Source organism: Macrotis lagotis, chromosome 3, assembly GCF_037893015.1.
Source record: "Macrotis lagotis isolate mMagLag1 chromosome 3, bilby.v1.9.chrom.fasta, whole genome shotgun sequence".
NCBI classification, from domain to species: Eukaryota; Metazoa; Chordata; class Mammalia; order Peramelemorphia; family Peramelidae; genus Macrotis; species Macrotis lagotis.
The window spans coordinates 225,120,058-225,137,774 of NC_133660.1; the positions used below are offsets into that span (position 1 = coordinate 225,120,058).

Sequence of the window (17,717 nt, forward strand, 5' to 3'; positions counted from 1 at the left end):
GTGTAAGTATCCCTCTCCTAACAATAAGCCAACTCCAACTCAGCAGAGCTAAGGCCACTCTTGCTGAATACCAAGGGCCCAGGTTCCCCTTTGCTCTGACAGCAAACTAGGATGAGAGAGCAAGAGAACATGTGAACCACAAAACAATTAAGGAAACCACACTTCAGTATGTAAGCTAGAGCCTACCTGACTCAGTAGGGAAAGCATTGCAGAGTCAGAAACTGCTGGAGAGGAGATCCAGTTGTAAGCCACAGCTCATTTTCCTCTCTAATCTTCAATTTCCTTATCTATAAAATGAGGCTAACAATATTTGCACTATTTAAGCAGGTGGAGAGAGTGTGGTCCCTGGTTTCAGGAAAACCAGAGTCCAACTGATTGCCTCAGGGACTCACCAGCTGAGTGACCCTGGGAAAAACCATCTGCCTCAGTTTCTTCCTCTGTAAGATAAGGATAATCAAATCACCTACCAAGGATAAAATGAGTTCATATTTGTAAACCACTTTGCAAAGGTTAAAGCACTACATAGATGATAGCTATTATTTACCTGGAAGAAGTATTAAAAAGGATCAAAGGAGAAAATGATAGCAGCTACAAATGTGTCATTATTATTATTACAGAACAGAACCTGGAATCTGAGTGGAGGCATTTACAAGAGGCCAGGCTTTGTTTGGGGTTGGAGCTTAGACCCCTTTGGCAGTGTCCTCCCAAGCCATGCTATCTATTGCAGCAAGTGGCCCTCATTACATAAATCTATCAGCTGCATTCTGGAAGACTGTGGGTGGCAGAGGGGGAGTTGTACTTGATGGAACTATCATTTCAGTTCTTTATGGTCCACTAATTCACCTGTCAGCTTTATTAGTGCCCAATAATGTGTTTAATCCCCCAAACCTTTCCCTAGTGCTTGGGAAGGCACTAAGAACAAAATCCCATCTGGTCACTGATGGGCAACCAGTCCACAAAGCATTTGGTCTGTGCCCCAGCAATCACTCCTCTTCACCATAGAAGTGGGCAAAGCCCGGCTGCCAGTTAGACCTGAGCTGTTGATATTGTAATTGCAGCAAGCAGAGCAAAATACTACCCAGTTTCACCAAGACCTCATCAACCATATTTCTACCCACTAGCTATTTATATGCTTAAACTTTTTTCTCCCTTTGAGTAAATAAATATCTCAGTTTCCCAGGCATCCAGCAGCTTTCTTCAGCAAGCCATGGCAGAGCCCAGCTGAATGAAATAAGTGCTTGGGCTTTCAGTTGCTGCTTCTCCTAGAAAGTATTTGTTTATCTAGACCCAATCACAAGCTCCCCTATCTGTGTAATGACTTCCTCCCAGCAGCCAGAGAGATTACCCACACCACTGATCACTTTATTACTTCATAATGGCTGTTTATTTACTTTACTGCAGCAGTAACACGGAGGGATAAAGCCTTTCACAGCTGGGCAAACTCACCATACTCCTTCCGCAGGTGGTCTGGAATGTGGGGTTCATAACCTTCCTTCTCTGGCACCTCCACAAAATCCCCTTCATCTTCATCATCTTCGGAGTCTGCATCTAAGGCTCGTCTCTAAGGAAAGAAAGTGCTCTAAGTTCAGACAAAAACTCATTTGAAACACCTCAAATGAAAATATTTGTCTACCATAAGGGGGAATGTGCCTATGAGATCCCCCCCCCACTCCAATAAGTTCATTTATAACTCACATTTTCTACCCATGACTGAAGGACATGTTCTTATCCATGGCTGGACTAGATTTCAAAATATTATCTCCCAAACCAACATGGATCCTAAAAATCTTTCCCTAAAATGTGAACTTTAAGGATTCTCCCTTAAATATGCCATTTGCCAACCTGGGCCAGTCTAAAAGGAAAGGGAAAACAGACATATCAAAATAGCAGTCACCTCCAGGAGCTGGCCTCCAAGACCTAGTCTTTGTTGATGCCTTTGCTGCAAGGATTGTATAAAATAATCACTGTTTCCCAGAACAAACTGACAGACAGAAAGAAAGAATGCAGAAGAATGGGGGATTTAACACTGATAAAAGCAAGGAAATTCAGTGTGGTTTTAATGTATTTTTACTCTATCAATCACCTCTTTTCTTAAAAGCAGGAAACTTAAAAGGAGTTGAAAATTCTAACAAGTTCATGTTCTTCAGGCTTAATAAAATTTATAAAACCTATTTTTGCAATAAACAATAACCAGGCCAAATCTAATATTTTTAATTTCTTTCAGGTATAGTAAATACAGTACAAGGTAACACACATACACAATGAATACCAGATATACTATTCAAGAACAGATCACATCTTAAAACCAATGCAATACTTACCTTGCTAGATAGGTTATAATGTTACTTGGCAGCTGGTTAATTTTTTTTTCCCTTTGAATAGCTTTAAATAAAAATAACTGGTCTAAGTCACCATGCCAACCTATAAAATGAATTGTAATCCCAATGAACGCTAGCTAGTACCAAGCTGGCTGCCTGTCAAGAAAGAACATTCATGGCTAAGTTCTAACTAAATGTCTGAGACCCTACAAGTCCCCCAGGCTACAGAGGTCTCAGAATCATGATGGTTTCACATTTAATTTGCTTCCCATTCTCTGCAGAACAAAAGAGTTCTGTTTAGTCCATTTTATTAAAAAGCAACAGAAATCAGCATGTGTTTCTATCATCTGCTCTTTTCTGGAAATCAAAACCAAGCTACAGCCCGAGAGACAATCTGAGGGGCATTCTTCATAAGAAATCAGATGAGCATGATGTCTTCTAGGGGCCCTATACCTTTCAAAACAGATCTTTAGCATAGATATCTATATAATCTACTGGGCATATGAAAAAGAAGGAGGAGGAGGAGGAGAAAGAGAAAAAGAGAGAGAGAGAGAGAGAGAGACAGAGAGACAGAGAGACAGAGAGACAGAGAGACAGAGAGAGAGAGAGAGAGAGACAGAGAGAAAGAGAGAGAAAGAGGAATATGATTTCCCCCCCAGTAGCAGTATCATACCAATTTAATTCACTAATCTATTCACGTGTCATAGGAACATAGACTGAGATACTGCAGCTTAAAAGAAAAAAAGAGACAGAAACCTGGAGAGGGAAAAACAATGACAACAATCCCTGGCCCAGGAAATTACACCAACACTGCATCACTTCTTGAACAGCAATTCTTATGGGCAAGAGTCAAAATCGTTCTCCAGCTATGCAGATGGAAGTTTTCTGAATTGCTACTTTGACCCACTACTGCTTTTAAATAGATCAATAGATGTACATAATAATTGTGGAGACCTAGGTCAACATTTCCTTCTACAGAATCCCCTCTCAGAAATTTTATTATTTAAAGGAAAAAAAATAGAAAGAAAAGAGTTTCTTAATGAATATTCTAGAAGACATAGAGTTTTGGGGGTATCCATATCAAACAGGTTTTATCCCCCCCTTCTATTTCCCTTTCACTGTAAATTCCTTCAACAACCATGCCTGAAACCACCCTTGCCGATTACAATAAACAGGCCTCAAAATTGAAATCCCCCAGTAAAAGAATTCCTTTTCTCTTCCTCACACAGAGAGAGAAAGAAAGGGTCACCAGGCTCTGTGAAGTATTAGAAAGCTACAGATTTTGCTTTTGACTACAAACATCTCTCCCTGGCTACAGAAAGGAAAGTAGTCCTTCAATTCTGCCTGAAGTTGATGGGACAAAAACCTAGCCAAGGTGACACACATGGGCCATAGGGATGTTAGAAAAAATACCACTATTGAAAACCTGCTAAACCATTAGCCAAAGACAGGTATCTGTTTTCAAAATCCAGATATAGAACAGCTCCCTATATACTCCAGGAAAGCAAAATACTGTATCTAGGGCTTTTGCCCTAAACCAAATGGGGCTACAAAGAAGTCTATCATCTAACTCAATGAATCAAGTCTATCTGAACAAGAGACAGATGCATGAGGTAAGCCAATGGCTATGTTTCATTATCATGAAGTTTAGGTAATAACAACCTTCATTTTGTCAGGCATTTCAGACCTAAGCATAAACATTCATTGAGAGTTTTTAAAATGCAGTTAGGGAGGGGTGGCTAGGTGGCACAGTGGATAAAGCACTGGCCCTGGAGTCAGGAGTGCCTGGGTTCAAATCCAGTCTCAGACACTTAATAATTACCTAGCTGTGTGGCCTTGGCCAAGCCACTTAACCCCATTTGCCTTGCAAAAACCTAAAAAAAAAATGCAGTTGGGGACAAAAACCCCACAAATTTCCCCTCTCTATTAGGGTCATCGTTTTTCTATTTCCAAAAAACAAACCAAAAAAACAATAAAAAAGGAACATTTCCAATGTTGATATATTCCTATGCTTTTAAAAGGCAAACTGTTAAAGCCATATATGAAAGCTCCTAGCTTTTAAAAACTTGGTTGTGTTTTTCCAAATAAAAACCATTCTTAAGCTTCTCCACAAGATAAGAATGACTGGTATTTTAGGATACTCAGAGATCTGAGCTCTGACTTTCCACTGGAAGAGTACAGATCAATGAATCTCAAGCCACAAGTGCTCCAATAACCAAACAAACTAATCTAAGTTCAAAGGTATTAGCAACTTGAACCTGTCCTTCCTTGGTTCTCAGGGACTAATCTCACATCTAGGCCTGGACTTAGACACATTATTAGCATGCTAATTTCCCAAGATGAGAGCATCCTCAGACTGGTATGTAAGCTCCAAGAAGCCTGGCAGGGATACTGAATGCTGAAGGTATACCTGTCTCAGATACTCCTGAGCCTATGAAATCCTCTCCTGAGGAAAGGCCTAATCAGATGCAAATTCACTTTGTTTAGGTCCGATCTGTGAGCTGTGCATTTAGGTGCTATAGGAAACATTAATCATTGGAAACTGTAATTTTTGTTATCAGTCTAACACTAATCAAAAGGGAAACCTGTCACTACCGCTGACCTGTGAAACGTCCCAATTATACTCTTCGGAAATGACAGGAGCACTTAACTTCCTCACTGAGTAAATGACGACGATCAATCAAGTCTGAATAACAATGAGCCACGGAGCTGAAAATTATTTTTTGTATAGAATCTACCCAGGAATTTATGAAAGGTGAAAAGCAACCCAAGGTTTTAGGGGCATTATGGCTCCCAGCTAGTGCAGTGCATATCAAACACTAAACAGAATTTATGTGTTTTAATTTTCTAAAAGGTAGATGTGGACTTGGTGCTACAATGCATAACATATAATGCCAGATTTTAAATATGGGGGTCATTTTCATAAAATATTATGCTTATTGTTTGCACCCTTGAATTTCACCGGGGACTTTGATTAAATTTCTATTTTCTGGAAAATATTTAACTGCTTAGCTAACTAGTAGGAATTAAGTCTTCTTTTCCTCATTGAAAATGTTTATTTTGGGGGTTAAATCAGAAATCTGGGCCTCCTTTTTATTCTAAAATAAAAAATGATGAGGCTGGGCTCCTAAACCCACATGGTTGTAGTTTTGTTCATTAAGTCAATTTTTTAAAAAAAAATACAAAAGCACAAATGATTGTCTTTTCCATAACAATTGAATTTCCCTTCTTCTAAAAAGGTATTTTCGGGGTGGCTAGGTGGCGTAGTGGATAAAGCACCGGCCCTGGAGTCAGGAGTACCTGGGTTCAAATCCGGTCTCAAACACTTGATAATTACCTAGCTGTGTGGCCTTGGGCAAGCCACTTAACCCCATTTGCCTTGCCAAAAAAAAAAAAAAAACACAAAACCTAAAAAGGTATTTTCTCAGGGCCTCAGTTATCCTCTTATGCTCTTCCTCAAGAGCTAAACATATATTTTTCCCATTTTTTTTTAAACAAGTTAAAAAGTAAGGAAATATATTCAATCCCAATTTATCTGGAATTAAAGAGAGTTCACTACTTCTTTTCAAAAGACTCAAATTATAAATCCTTCCCAAGCTAAATATCTAACCATACTATACCAACTGCAATACATAAATTATGCTTACACATAAAATACAACTAAAATATAACTCAACCACAACTAAAATATAACATTATCTTTGTTAAAGACAGTAGTGAATGAGAAATCAATGGTGAGTCTTGGCCTCATTTTGACATGCAAATTAAAAATATTATATAAACTGTAACCCCAAGAGACAATGTGGGATAATAGAGACCTTTTAGAGAGAGGAAATGGAAGGGAATCAGTTAAAAAAAATCCCCACTTGATCATTTTTAAACATTCATTCTTAAGGTGACAAATAAATGTCTCAAGAGGATCACATGATTTAAAGCAATGATTCTCAAAGTATGGTCTGAGGACTTCTGAAGGTTCTCGAGACTCTTTCATAGAGTCCTCAAGGTCAAAATTATTTTCATAGAAAATACTTAGACATTATTTACCTATTAAAATATTCCTCCATTTTCAAACTACAAATCTATATAAGGTCAGATTTTCTTCACATATATCAACCAAAATAACACATCAAAACAGACTGAATGCAGAAGTATATATGAGAATCTAGCCAAAGCCAGACATTACAGAGATTTGCAAAAATATGTAAAGCAATGTCACTCTTCTCACTAAATTTTTGTTTTTAGAAAATTATTTTCCATAAAAAATGTTATCTGTTATATGTAGTTTATAATTATTTAAGTGAATTAATAAATATTTCTAAAATTTAAGTTTTCATTTTCAAAATGGTAAATAGATGCCATCCACATAAACAAATGATTTTTAAGAGTTTAAAGGAGCCCTAAAGGTTGAGAACTATTGATTTATAACTTTTAGAAAGGTTTGTAGAGAGCTTAATCCAAACTCTTCATTTTACTGGGGCCCAGGGAAATGAAAGGATATCTCCAGAATCACTCAGCTCTAAGTGGCAGGTATTTGGAGCCAGGTGTCTCCAAGTCCTCAAGAAGTTGTTACATGATAGGAAGTCTTCCTTTTTTGAGGCTCATATCCAGTTGAGGACACTAGCAAGAACTTCATTTTTAATAAAGCCACCCAAAATGGACATGGTGGGAATTGTTTCTAGAAGTAGTCCTTGGTGAGATGATCCAAAGGAGAAATCCTGTGTCTCATAGAAATGACCTTCAGAACAGCCCTCTGAAAATGGAGCCTTCTGAAGAGCAAGTTCCCCTAAAGGAAGGGAACTTTCAACTCACCAGAGAGCTGAGTTCTCAAATCATGGTCCAAAAAGATCAATAAAACTCTTTAAGAACAAAACAGCAACCATCAGCCCCTCACTCTATCATCCATGACCCCTCCTCCCCACCAAAAATGTGTGTTTGAAGACAGTCCCAATGCACGGTCAATTCTGGGGAAGGAGGAGGAAGACAGAGGGTTACCTGGACCAGTCTGGCATCTGTGATCTGGGAGGGATTACCCAAGAAGTGCTGACAGAAGCCTTCCCTGGCCAATCAAAGGCTTCCCCTCCTCATGTCTGGTTAGTATAACAGAAACCACACACCATAGAACACAAAATTGTGACAGGATTTTCTCCTCCTCCTTTTTTTTTCTTTTCTAAATTTTAAGTGTTTGAACAGAGTCAAGATTGACTGTCTCTCATTAAAGTCAAACCCACAATTAATGGTGATGGCTCTCACTCACCCAAAATTAAACCTTAGCCAAAATGAGCACACACAAGGCCTCATGCAGACCTAACTCACAAGGGAGAGATGAAGAAGTGTCCTTGCTGCTTGCCCTGGTTTTATACAAATTGATTCTTCCCCACAGTTAAAAGGATTTAGAAAAATGAGTCCCTGCAATCATAATTAAACAAGCAATAAAGCTGCGAAAATATACAATGCAATCAGTTTACAGAACTCGATGCAGGGAGAACGCTAATTATTTGAGAGGGAAAGAGAGAGCGGGAGCAGAGGCAGTACAGAAAGAAGCCATAGCTACTGGCTGGAGCCTCCCGCTGGGGGGAAACTACAGCTGGGACCATTAAATAAATTCTGTACGGTCTAATTAACTTGCTTCGCAATCTCAATTACTTTTCACCCAAGAAATCACTTTTGTTCAGTTTTATGTGTGTCTGTTTCCCTTTTTTTAAAAAAAAAATGATGTAAGGCATCCTCAGACAAGTGAACTCTCAACTTCATTTGTCTTTCAGCTGGCTTGATGGCTATGCATTTAAAAACCCATTCTATCTTATAAACTAAAAATTAAATGTACTCAGCTGTGATGGTCGCCATTGCATCTGCTATTTATATGCTAATACCTCCCTGGAAGATCTTGCAAATTATTCCACCATGCCAATATCTCATGTGCATCTACTCACAGCCAACTAAACATTTTTTTTTTTCCTAGAGGACAGAAGATTTTGGCCAAGGGACTATAATACTTAGCCCAGTGGAACCCATTTAAAGAGGCAGCTAGCTGTTAAGTGAAGATATTTTGTATAAAATAAAAATATGCACAGAATTGAAGTCAGGTCCTTTTAAATGAGAATAGCTTGAGCTTTGTAAATCCAATCATATATTCCCATTACCTGAGTAGAAATCTTTTAAAATAAAAACCTACAAAGTGATGCATTTTACAGAAAAAATACCCTTACATACTCTAAACAAAGAGAAAAAAAGATCTCTATCTTAATATTGAAGAATTTCAAAATTACAGGTGGCAATAGCTTTTCCCTCCTCTTTCAGAATGATGATGCTATTCCAAGCTAAACTAGAAACAAGATTTTAAACAAAAACCAAGTTTGGAAGGTGCAAGATTATATATCCACATCACAGGGCAAAATGGGTCCTTTTTATCTACCTAGGAAAAACCTTTCTTATTTGCATTATTTCAACAAAAAACATGAGGACTCTATAGCAATATTCTAGAATCCTTTTGTACGTCCTTTTGTTCAACTAACTATTGCTCAGGTGTTAGGAGACAATTTCCAAAAGCAATTGATAAGTAGGTACCATGCAGTTAGTACAAACCAAAATTTGTTAAATTGAATAGAATTAAAAGGAACTACAGTAGAAAGAAAGGGTTTTTTTGGATCTAGAGTCATATCTGGGTTCAAATCTTTGTTTTGCCATTTAGTAAACATGTGAATCTGTGTAAATGTTTTCATCCATTCTGGTCTTAACTTCTTCATCTGAAAAAGCAAGGATGCTGAATTAGAGTAAGAGTTCTTAATCTAGGGCCCATGGACCCCGCCAAGGGCACCTGTGGAGAGATTTCAGGAAGTCTTTTGGCTTGGCTGGGGAAAAAAAAAAGTCACATCTTCATTTTCACTAACCTTTAACTGAAATTTAGCATTTCTATTAATTAGAATTCTTTTTTAAATACTTGATTCTGGGGACAGATGGTAATCCAAGCTAACAACAAGGATAACAGAATCTCTTGAGCTTGGAAGATTTGAGCTACAGTGAGCTAAGCCTATCAGATAACTACAGAAAGTTTGGTATTAATATAGCTAAGAACAGGAGTTCATCAGGTTGCCTAAAGAAGGCCAGTCTGGTCCAGATCAGAAAATGAGGTCACAGTTCTCATGCCAATTAGGGTGAGAGGGAGCCCATGAGTAGCCTGAGCAACAGAGGGAGACCCAGACTCCCAAAACAAAATAGGACATTCTGAGGAGTCCACAGGTTTTATTAGGTTTCCAAAGAGGTCCATGACACACAAAAAGGTTAAGAATCCCCGAATTAGGTGGTATATTTCTTCTAGTTCTAAATTTCTGATCTCTCTTATTAACCCTCTGGTCTAAACTAAAGTGAAGTATGATAATATTGGGTCTATGACAATCTGAGGTGTCCAGTTCACCACCAAGCTACCTATAGAATTCTCAAGAGTAACCCAAACCATATTAAACTGAATTGGGAAATGTTTAACAAAACAAATAAAAAATTAACACAACATAAATAATGCTAATTTGTTGTTTTCTCTGGATCCATTTCTATTTGAGTTTGATACCACTGATTATAATATCTCAAAGCTATATGCTCAATGCTATTAATACCCAGAAAGGTTAAATGTAGTTAAGCACTTCAACCCTCTCAGTTTTCAGGTAAATATAAGGTTCTGTAGCCTATGATTTCTGTGGCTAAAAAAAAAAAAATCCATCCTCAAGAGCCAGGGGAAATCGTCCACAGCTACATTGATCTTCAGTTTAGAGAACTACAGTATATTCCAGAGTCTGTCCCCATTGGTATAGTCTCTGAGAACCCAAGATCACCTTCCTTCCACCTGCAGTGAAGTGTCCAAAGAGAACTTCAGTGCAGTCATTCTGGTAGAGCTGTAGAGACACAGTCTCACAATATGATGATGTGGCACAGTATAAAATGCACTGGGCTTGGGAGTCAGAAGGCCTGAGTTGTCAGGACCACTTCAGTCACATCCTTGTTATAAGAAATGTCTCCTCATCTGTAAAATGGGAGGAATACTTGCCCTATTGACCACAGAGGGTTAGAGAGAGAGAGAATTAAATAAGATAATGGATATGAAAATACTACATAAACATGGACTATTATAATTCAGTTGATCTGTTATGTAGTTTTATAAACACAAATTAGCACATTCTTGTAAGGGTCTAAGTAGGAAATACAGTTTATTTTGCTATGTAATTTGCTTACAAAGTGTGTCTTGTGTAGTGACTACAGAACTAGTTACTGCTGAATACTGAATGGTCTAAAAGCAGTGGTACATTAGAAAAATAGGCCAAGTTATCACTTGGGTTAGTTGAACTTTACATAAAACTAACATCATATTCAATGGAGTGTGTAATAGTTTCTTAGTTAGAGCAACCTAAGATCTCAAAATCTAATAACTCTTATTCCCCTCCCTCCAAGTGTTACAGCTCCCCACAGTCAGCTAACTTTGGGTTATGTTGTTCAATGTACAGAAAAAAAAAACCAAACCAACATCTAGGGACTTGGGTTCACGCTGCTAAATTATTTTAAATGAAAATTTTACATTGAAGGTATTTGCACACATGTATTATGGGAAGGGGCTGCCTGTCTTGCTTCAGTGTATCTTATCAAACACACCTGCTCACATGAATAAAACCACTGCCAAGCGTGTCATTGCAAGTGCTTAATGCAGGCTTTTTGATTTTGATGATGATAAGGATGTTCTTCAAATAAAACAGCACTTACGAAGGATAATCAACACTAACACTCAAGAGCTAGTAGGCGTACAACTCAAAGGATTTATTTTTAACTTCGTGATTTTAATAGTTATTTTCTCTGGTCCTTAATCTTCCTTTGTTCAGGATGTCATTTATCTGGCGATTATCAATAATAAGAATTCTAGCCCCCTAGATTTACATACAGGTTTGAGATCTATGATTCACTTTAGAACAACTCCGGAAATCTGATAATAAGAAAATTTTCATCTTGGTTATACAGATCAGGAAACCAAGGTCCAAATAAGACTCCTTGCCCACAGCCACACAGCAGGAGGAGGGCCGATGTCAAGATCTGAACCCAATGACTCCCAGTTCAAACTTCTTTCCAATAAACTTTTCTAGTATCTTTGTGCAAGGTACTGTCCCAGTGCTAGGTACTAAAGAGAAGATGGAGTATTGGCCCAAGAGCCTACCATTTTGCAAGGCAGACAAAAAATAGACATGAAAAGTTAAAAAATCAATACACAGAAATGTATTGATACAAGCCCCCCAAAAGGGATGTTTAAATGTGTTATATTCCATCTTATCCTAGTATTTCCTTTTCCTGCACTATAGAATACAACCTCACCTTCAAACCTTCTTCTTTTCTTAGACTCTAACTTAGTACCTTGCATATGTTATTGTTTGTTGTTTAGTCATTTTAGGCAGGCCCAGCTCTTTGTGACCCCTTTTAGGATTTTCTTACAAGAGATACTAGAGTGTCCTTCTCCAGATAATTTGACATATGAGGAAACTAAGGCAAACAGAGTTGAGTAACTTGAGTAAGGTTAAGTGTCTGAAGCTGGATTTGAACTCATAAAGATGAGTCTTCCTGACTCTAGGTCTGAAACTCTATCCATTCCCCCACCGAGCTGCTCCAACCATGTACACAGTAGATAATTAATAAATGGTTATTATTATTATTTTTTTTGCTCTACTTATCCAAATCATCCTATAAGATTATCCTAGTGAGCAGGTTGCCAACCTAGCCCATTCATTAACTGACCCACAACATACCTAATACAATACATTTATCAGTTAAAACATTTTTATACACAACACTATATATTCTCTTCTTTCACCACTTATTTCATTTTCTTACCATCCCTGGCCTAAAGAGAGGACAAAAGACCAATAAAAAAGCAAAAATATATATTGATTTCAAATGGATTAGTTTCTACTTCTATGAATGAGTTAATATATTTCAGCTGCTGAGTTTATTGCTGCTTCATCAACCTCACATCTGGTAATCTTTTCCAATTAAACAAAATCATTTTAAAGTTCAAAAGAAAACTATTACTGCTACTATAAAAATGGACTGATGCTTAAAATGAATTTTTTCTAACTTACTGACTGTAAGGATATTCAACTATTACTAATTGCACAATATAAACTAATTGGTGACTATAACTGCATAATTAAGCAAGTGGCAGTTTAGAAGTTTTCAAAGGTTTATTACCATTTTATCTGAGAGAACAGGCATAGTTTATTCAAAGTTGAAAATGGCAAATTATTTGGTCGACTAATATTTGTTTATTTATGCCATATACCCTGGCTGCTTTCAAAAGGACTAGGTCTCTATGGGCTCATTTTCTCCATCTGTAAAGTCAGGGGATTGAATTAGATAATCTTTTAGGTCTCCTGCAGTTCCAACAGGCTACTACTCTATGCTTTAAGGTGATTACCAAAGAACACACAGCAAAAAATATGTAAACTGAACAATATATCTCTCTAACAAGTCCAACCACAACAAAAAATGAAAGGTTATTATCTAAGAACTAATGCCAATGAATAAGAAGAAATTTAGACAGAGAATAAAATCTCACTTGTTCCCATATTATATCATTCTATAAATAAAAGAATGGTGTTCACAAATGCCTGTGTGCTCTAAAATCATGTAATGAACAAAAAATGTTTAAAGACTTTTTTCCTCCTCAGTCCTGAATTATGGTTTGATACCCATAATATAGAAGTTGTTGTGGTCTTTTACATATTTGTCAAAGTTTTAAAACATTTAAATTACACATTATTAAATTAGTGTTTAAAGCTAAGTCTGTTCTACAGACAGAGTTAACGATGCTGATCCCATGTTAAATGAGGAAACACTTGAGCAAATGACTTAAACCACTCTGTAAATTTTATTTGAAAATTAGTCAAGGACTCATTCATAATTTTTAATTAAAACAGCTATAATTAACATCAACATTCATTAACATTAGCCCACATCTGCCCTCTGTACACACCATTACAGATGCTTGAGTATTATCTGGTCCAGATCTTTTTCTACTTAAATGGCTCCCCCTTGACAGCAAGGCAGGACACCATCATTTACCACCACTCTCTGTCACGATAAAAGCTATAACCAAGGCACATGATAAAAGGTGGCACATTCAGCTATGTTGGAATGCCCAACCAAGTATGTCAATTCCCTCAATGACACTTTTGTTCTTCTTCTATCTCTCAGTCTATAAGGGCTAACCTGAGGAAAATTGCTTGAATTTCAGATCCAGTTTCTATTTTTATCAGCTTGTCAGAAAGAATCTGGAAAAGAGACACTCATATGACAAAGGAGTAAGATTTTTTTACACAAACCATTAGTTCTAGTACCAATTAAACCAAAATAAGTCCAACCTGACAGACAACTTTGACCAAGGAGCACTCAAAGACCATGAAACTTCTAACTAAATCCTATAACACATCATTTCAGTCTCTCTTGACAAATTCTAAAACTAATAACTCAAGCTAAGTGGCCATGTTCACTATGCTAACCTATGCACGCCACTAAGAACATGAGGGGTGGAGGGCACTATGTCCACCAGATGTAAGTGCTCATTGAATGAGTCAATTGGCTGGTCCAATTTGCCATGAACCATGAACAGAGTCATGGGAGCACTAGAGAGACCTACCATCTTCCTCAAAAAGTCATCTCAATGAGCCATGGGGCTGCTCATACCTTGCAGTCATACCATCATGCCCAAGTAGCCTCAATCTCAATGTTCTCAGAAAATCGTGCTAATGCAATTCCTTTAACCAGAAGCAAGTTAGCATGTCCCAAAAGTTTGGCTTAACATGAAGATGAATCATGTCACATCCAATAGCTAATCCATCAGGAGATAGGAAATAGCAGGCAAGCAGGTGAAAAAAAATTGTGTTCTTTCTTTTACTTTTTAGTTAGATTTTGGCAGATTTTTATGTTTGTGATAAAATATGAAGTATAATTTCAAAACTGGAAAGGACTTCCAAAACCTCCTAATATAACTTCTTCCTGAATATGAACTCCTCCCATAATTCCTCATAAGATGGGAATATGTTTTTAGTTAAGTGTTTTATATTCTTTTACTAGAAATTTAGATAGTGGGGTGGCTAGGTGGCACAGTGGATAGAGCACCAGCCCTGGAGTCAGGAGTACCTGAGTTCAAATCTGACCTCAGACACTTACTAATTACCTAGCTGTGTGGCCTTGGGCAAGACACTTAACCCCATTTGCCTTGCAAAAACCTTAAAAAAAAAAAAGAAATGTAGATAGCATTAAAAAAAAAGGATTTATGGGAAAATATTAACATTTCAGTCTTCTTGACCTGCACAATATCCAAAATTTTATTCAAATAATTCATAACTGAATTATGTATGATTATATATAATTACAAAATAATAAAATAGAGTCTAAACCAGGAAAATAGCATAATATTATTTCAAAAAAGGGAATTGGTTAGCTAACATATGTTTAAACCTAAAGTTAAAAACAATTTATTGATAGTTCATAATGTCTAGTTTTTCACTGGCCTAGTTTAATAAAGTTATTTTTTTAAAGCTAAATAAAGAAAAATAATAAAAGGGACAACATGACACACTATTCTGCAGAGGTTGCAGAATATAGCATAACTAAAAGAACAAGGAAAAGCCTCTTTTTGGAAATAAAAATTATTTGACATGGAAAAAAGTTGCAGCTTCCATAATTTAACAGGTCACTTATAATTATATCCTATGATTTCACTAGGATAATTAAAATTTTTTAAAAATCTGAAGATAGATGGTAATAGTCTAACATTGATATTCATTAACTTTAAAAACACATCAGAGTATTCGTAAGCTGGAAAATATATACAGGAATTTCCTGTACTGTGCACACCTAACTTATCAATACTGTAAACAGGACCAACTGATTATGTTACCTCTCCCTTCTTCTACACATCCTGAACAATAGCCAAGCCATTCTGGCACTTGGAAAATGACATATGGAACTGTAGAACCCGATATCTCTTCTCTACCACTGCCTTTCTTCTCTCTTGGTGGCTATCTTTTACGGCTCAGAACAGAATTAAATTATTCCTCATGCAATATTTTTTCCTATAGAATGCACACCCCTTTGAACTGCTTTCCCCTTCTCCACACAACCCCACACTGATATCTTGCCAATTTACTTCCAAAATCTCTGTATTCCATTTGTGAACCAAAACATTAACCTAATCATTGTTGAGAGGCATGAGAATAATGTTAATGGTATAGGGGGAAAATTATCATTAAGTTTTAAAGGTAAAGTAAATAAAATCTAAAAATAAGTTCCATCAATCTCTAAGATCCTTTAAAGTACCCAGAATCAAAATCTTACAAAAATCTCCCTCTCCTTTCTCTTCTTTCTCTAATGAAATCTGTTTATACTCAGATCCTAGCATTGAATATAAATACTGATTTAATTCATTTCTATAATTTTATTGTTTTATTAATATTCCAAATATTGCATTTATTATTGCAAACATGCAGTTTGCAAATGATTCAAAACTCAATAGAAGGAAGCATAAGTGGAGATATTCATAGAAGAGACATAAAAAGAAATCACCAGGGATACTTGACCAGAAAAGGAGTTAGGCAAATTATCTAGAGATTAAGGGATAACAGATGGAGAAATCAAGCCTTGACCTTGTATACACAAATTTTTTCAAAAGCAATGAGAAAACCTCCAGTAAATTAGGCAGATCTCTAGGTTCTTTCTTATCTTCCCTCCGTAGAGTCTTATTTTTATATCCTCATTAAAGGTGGTTGTTGGCACCTTATCTTCCCTAGACTTTCAGTTCCTGGAGGGCAGGGACTGCCTTTTACCTTCCTTTGTTTCCCCAGTGCTTAACACAGGGCCTGGTTCATGCCTGCTGTCCAATGACTGACTTCTTAGTTTGCTTTTTGGAAGAATATATAAAAGATTTCTGTGGATGTTGATAAGGTTTCCAAGTCTAAGAAGGAGAAGATAGTTGGAGATAAATGCTAGTAAAAGAAATAACTCACCCTGGTGAAAGTACAGACTACCCCCCCATGTTCTGAAGACCACCAATACTCCCCCCAAAAGGTAGTAGGTTCCATCCCCAATGGGTAGTGGATTCAAGTTTACAAAGTGTTTTGCTCCCAATAACACTGTGAGGTAGGAGGTACTAGAAAAGATGAGGAAATAGGCATCAAAACAGTCGATAGTCTTGCTTAGTCTTATGGAAGAGGGAAGATCAAAATGCAGGCCTCCTGACTCAACCCAGCCCTTCTTCTATCATATAACATTTTAACAACATCATGGGTTGAGGCCTACTTTGGGTGATTTCTTTCAAATCCAGAGAAAGTGGGTTTTGCCTCACAACTTCCACAGGTTGGTCTGGGGGGGGGGGGGGGGGGGGTTGGGGGGGGAGCCTACCTGAATGATGCTACTCACAAGGAGTTAACTGTGTAGCTATTGACACAAAGAATATGATCAGCTTGGATCAATCAGGTCCACATCAGAGAAATTGGAATGTTCTGCCACAACCAGCACGTTCACTGGTCTCAATGGAGTAAGACTAGATAATGTTGTTCAGATGACCTCCATCAATGCAACCAAGGTCCAGGATAATTCTGGCTTAGGAAGTGATCTGGCTTCCCCGGGAAAATGATCATGTAGACACATATATTAAAATCAATTCAGGCAGAGCCAAGATGGCAGCATGAAGGCAGCATTTCTCAGAAACTCCTTCCCCAAAAAACTCTAAAAACCATCAAATTATGACTCTAGCCAAAATTTAGAGGTATCTGGAGAAACCAGCCTGCACCTCCAGAGCACAGCCCACAGATGGTAAGGGGGTCAGGGGAGACTACAGACATCCCTCTGCTCTCCCTGGGGAAGGACTCTGCAGTTTACCCACACCCAGATCCAGGTTGCAGTTTGGTCTTCCATACTAAGATAGCAGGGACCCCCTCACAGCTCCAGGGAAGAGGGGAGCACCTGTGTTCATCTACATATCAAAGCACATGCAAGAGAACGCAAGACCTTGGAGGAATAAAGGTCCCAGTGGGGTGTCCCCCCAAAAAACCCCAAAGCAGGTGTCCCAATAATACTCAAAAATTCAGGAAGCACCCCAAAACCAGACACAGGCTGGAGAAATGAATAAACAGAGAAAAAAGAGGAACACCACTAAGAAATTCTTTGTCTATGATCCCAAGAAGGATCAAAATACTCAATGCTGAAGATGAGGATGTACAAGCTCTTGTATCTAAAGACTCCAAGAAAAATGGAAGTTGGACTCAGGCTATGACAGAGTTCAAAAAAGATTTTGAAAATCAAGTAAGGGAGATAGGAGAAAAATTGGAAAAAGAAATGAGAGAGATACAAGAAAAACATGAAAAAGAAGTCAGC

The 17,717-nt window shown here is 37.5% G+C and overlaps 1 protein-coding gene across 4 annotated transcripts in view; it reads right to left on the reverse strand.

The window, feature by feature from the left end:
• Positions 1-17,717, reverse strand: part of UVSSA (UV stimulated scaffold protein A) — a 110,184-nt gene that overhangs the window by 53,933 nt on the left and 38,534 nt on the right. For all 4 annotated transcript variants that reach the window (XM_074229965.1, XM_074229962.1, XM_074229963.1 and 1 more), the window contains exon 8: positions 1,447-1,561. In XM_074229965.1, the coding sequence (XP_074086066.1) occupies positions 1,447-1,561 (115 nt within the window). The remainder of the gene's footprint in view (positions 1-1,446; positions 1,562-17,717) is intronic.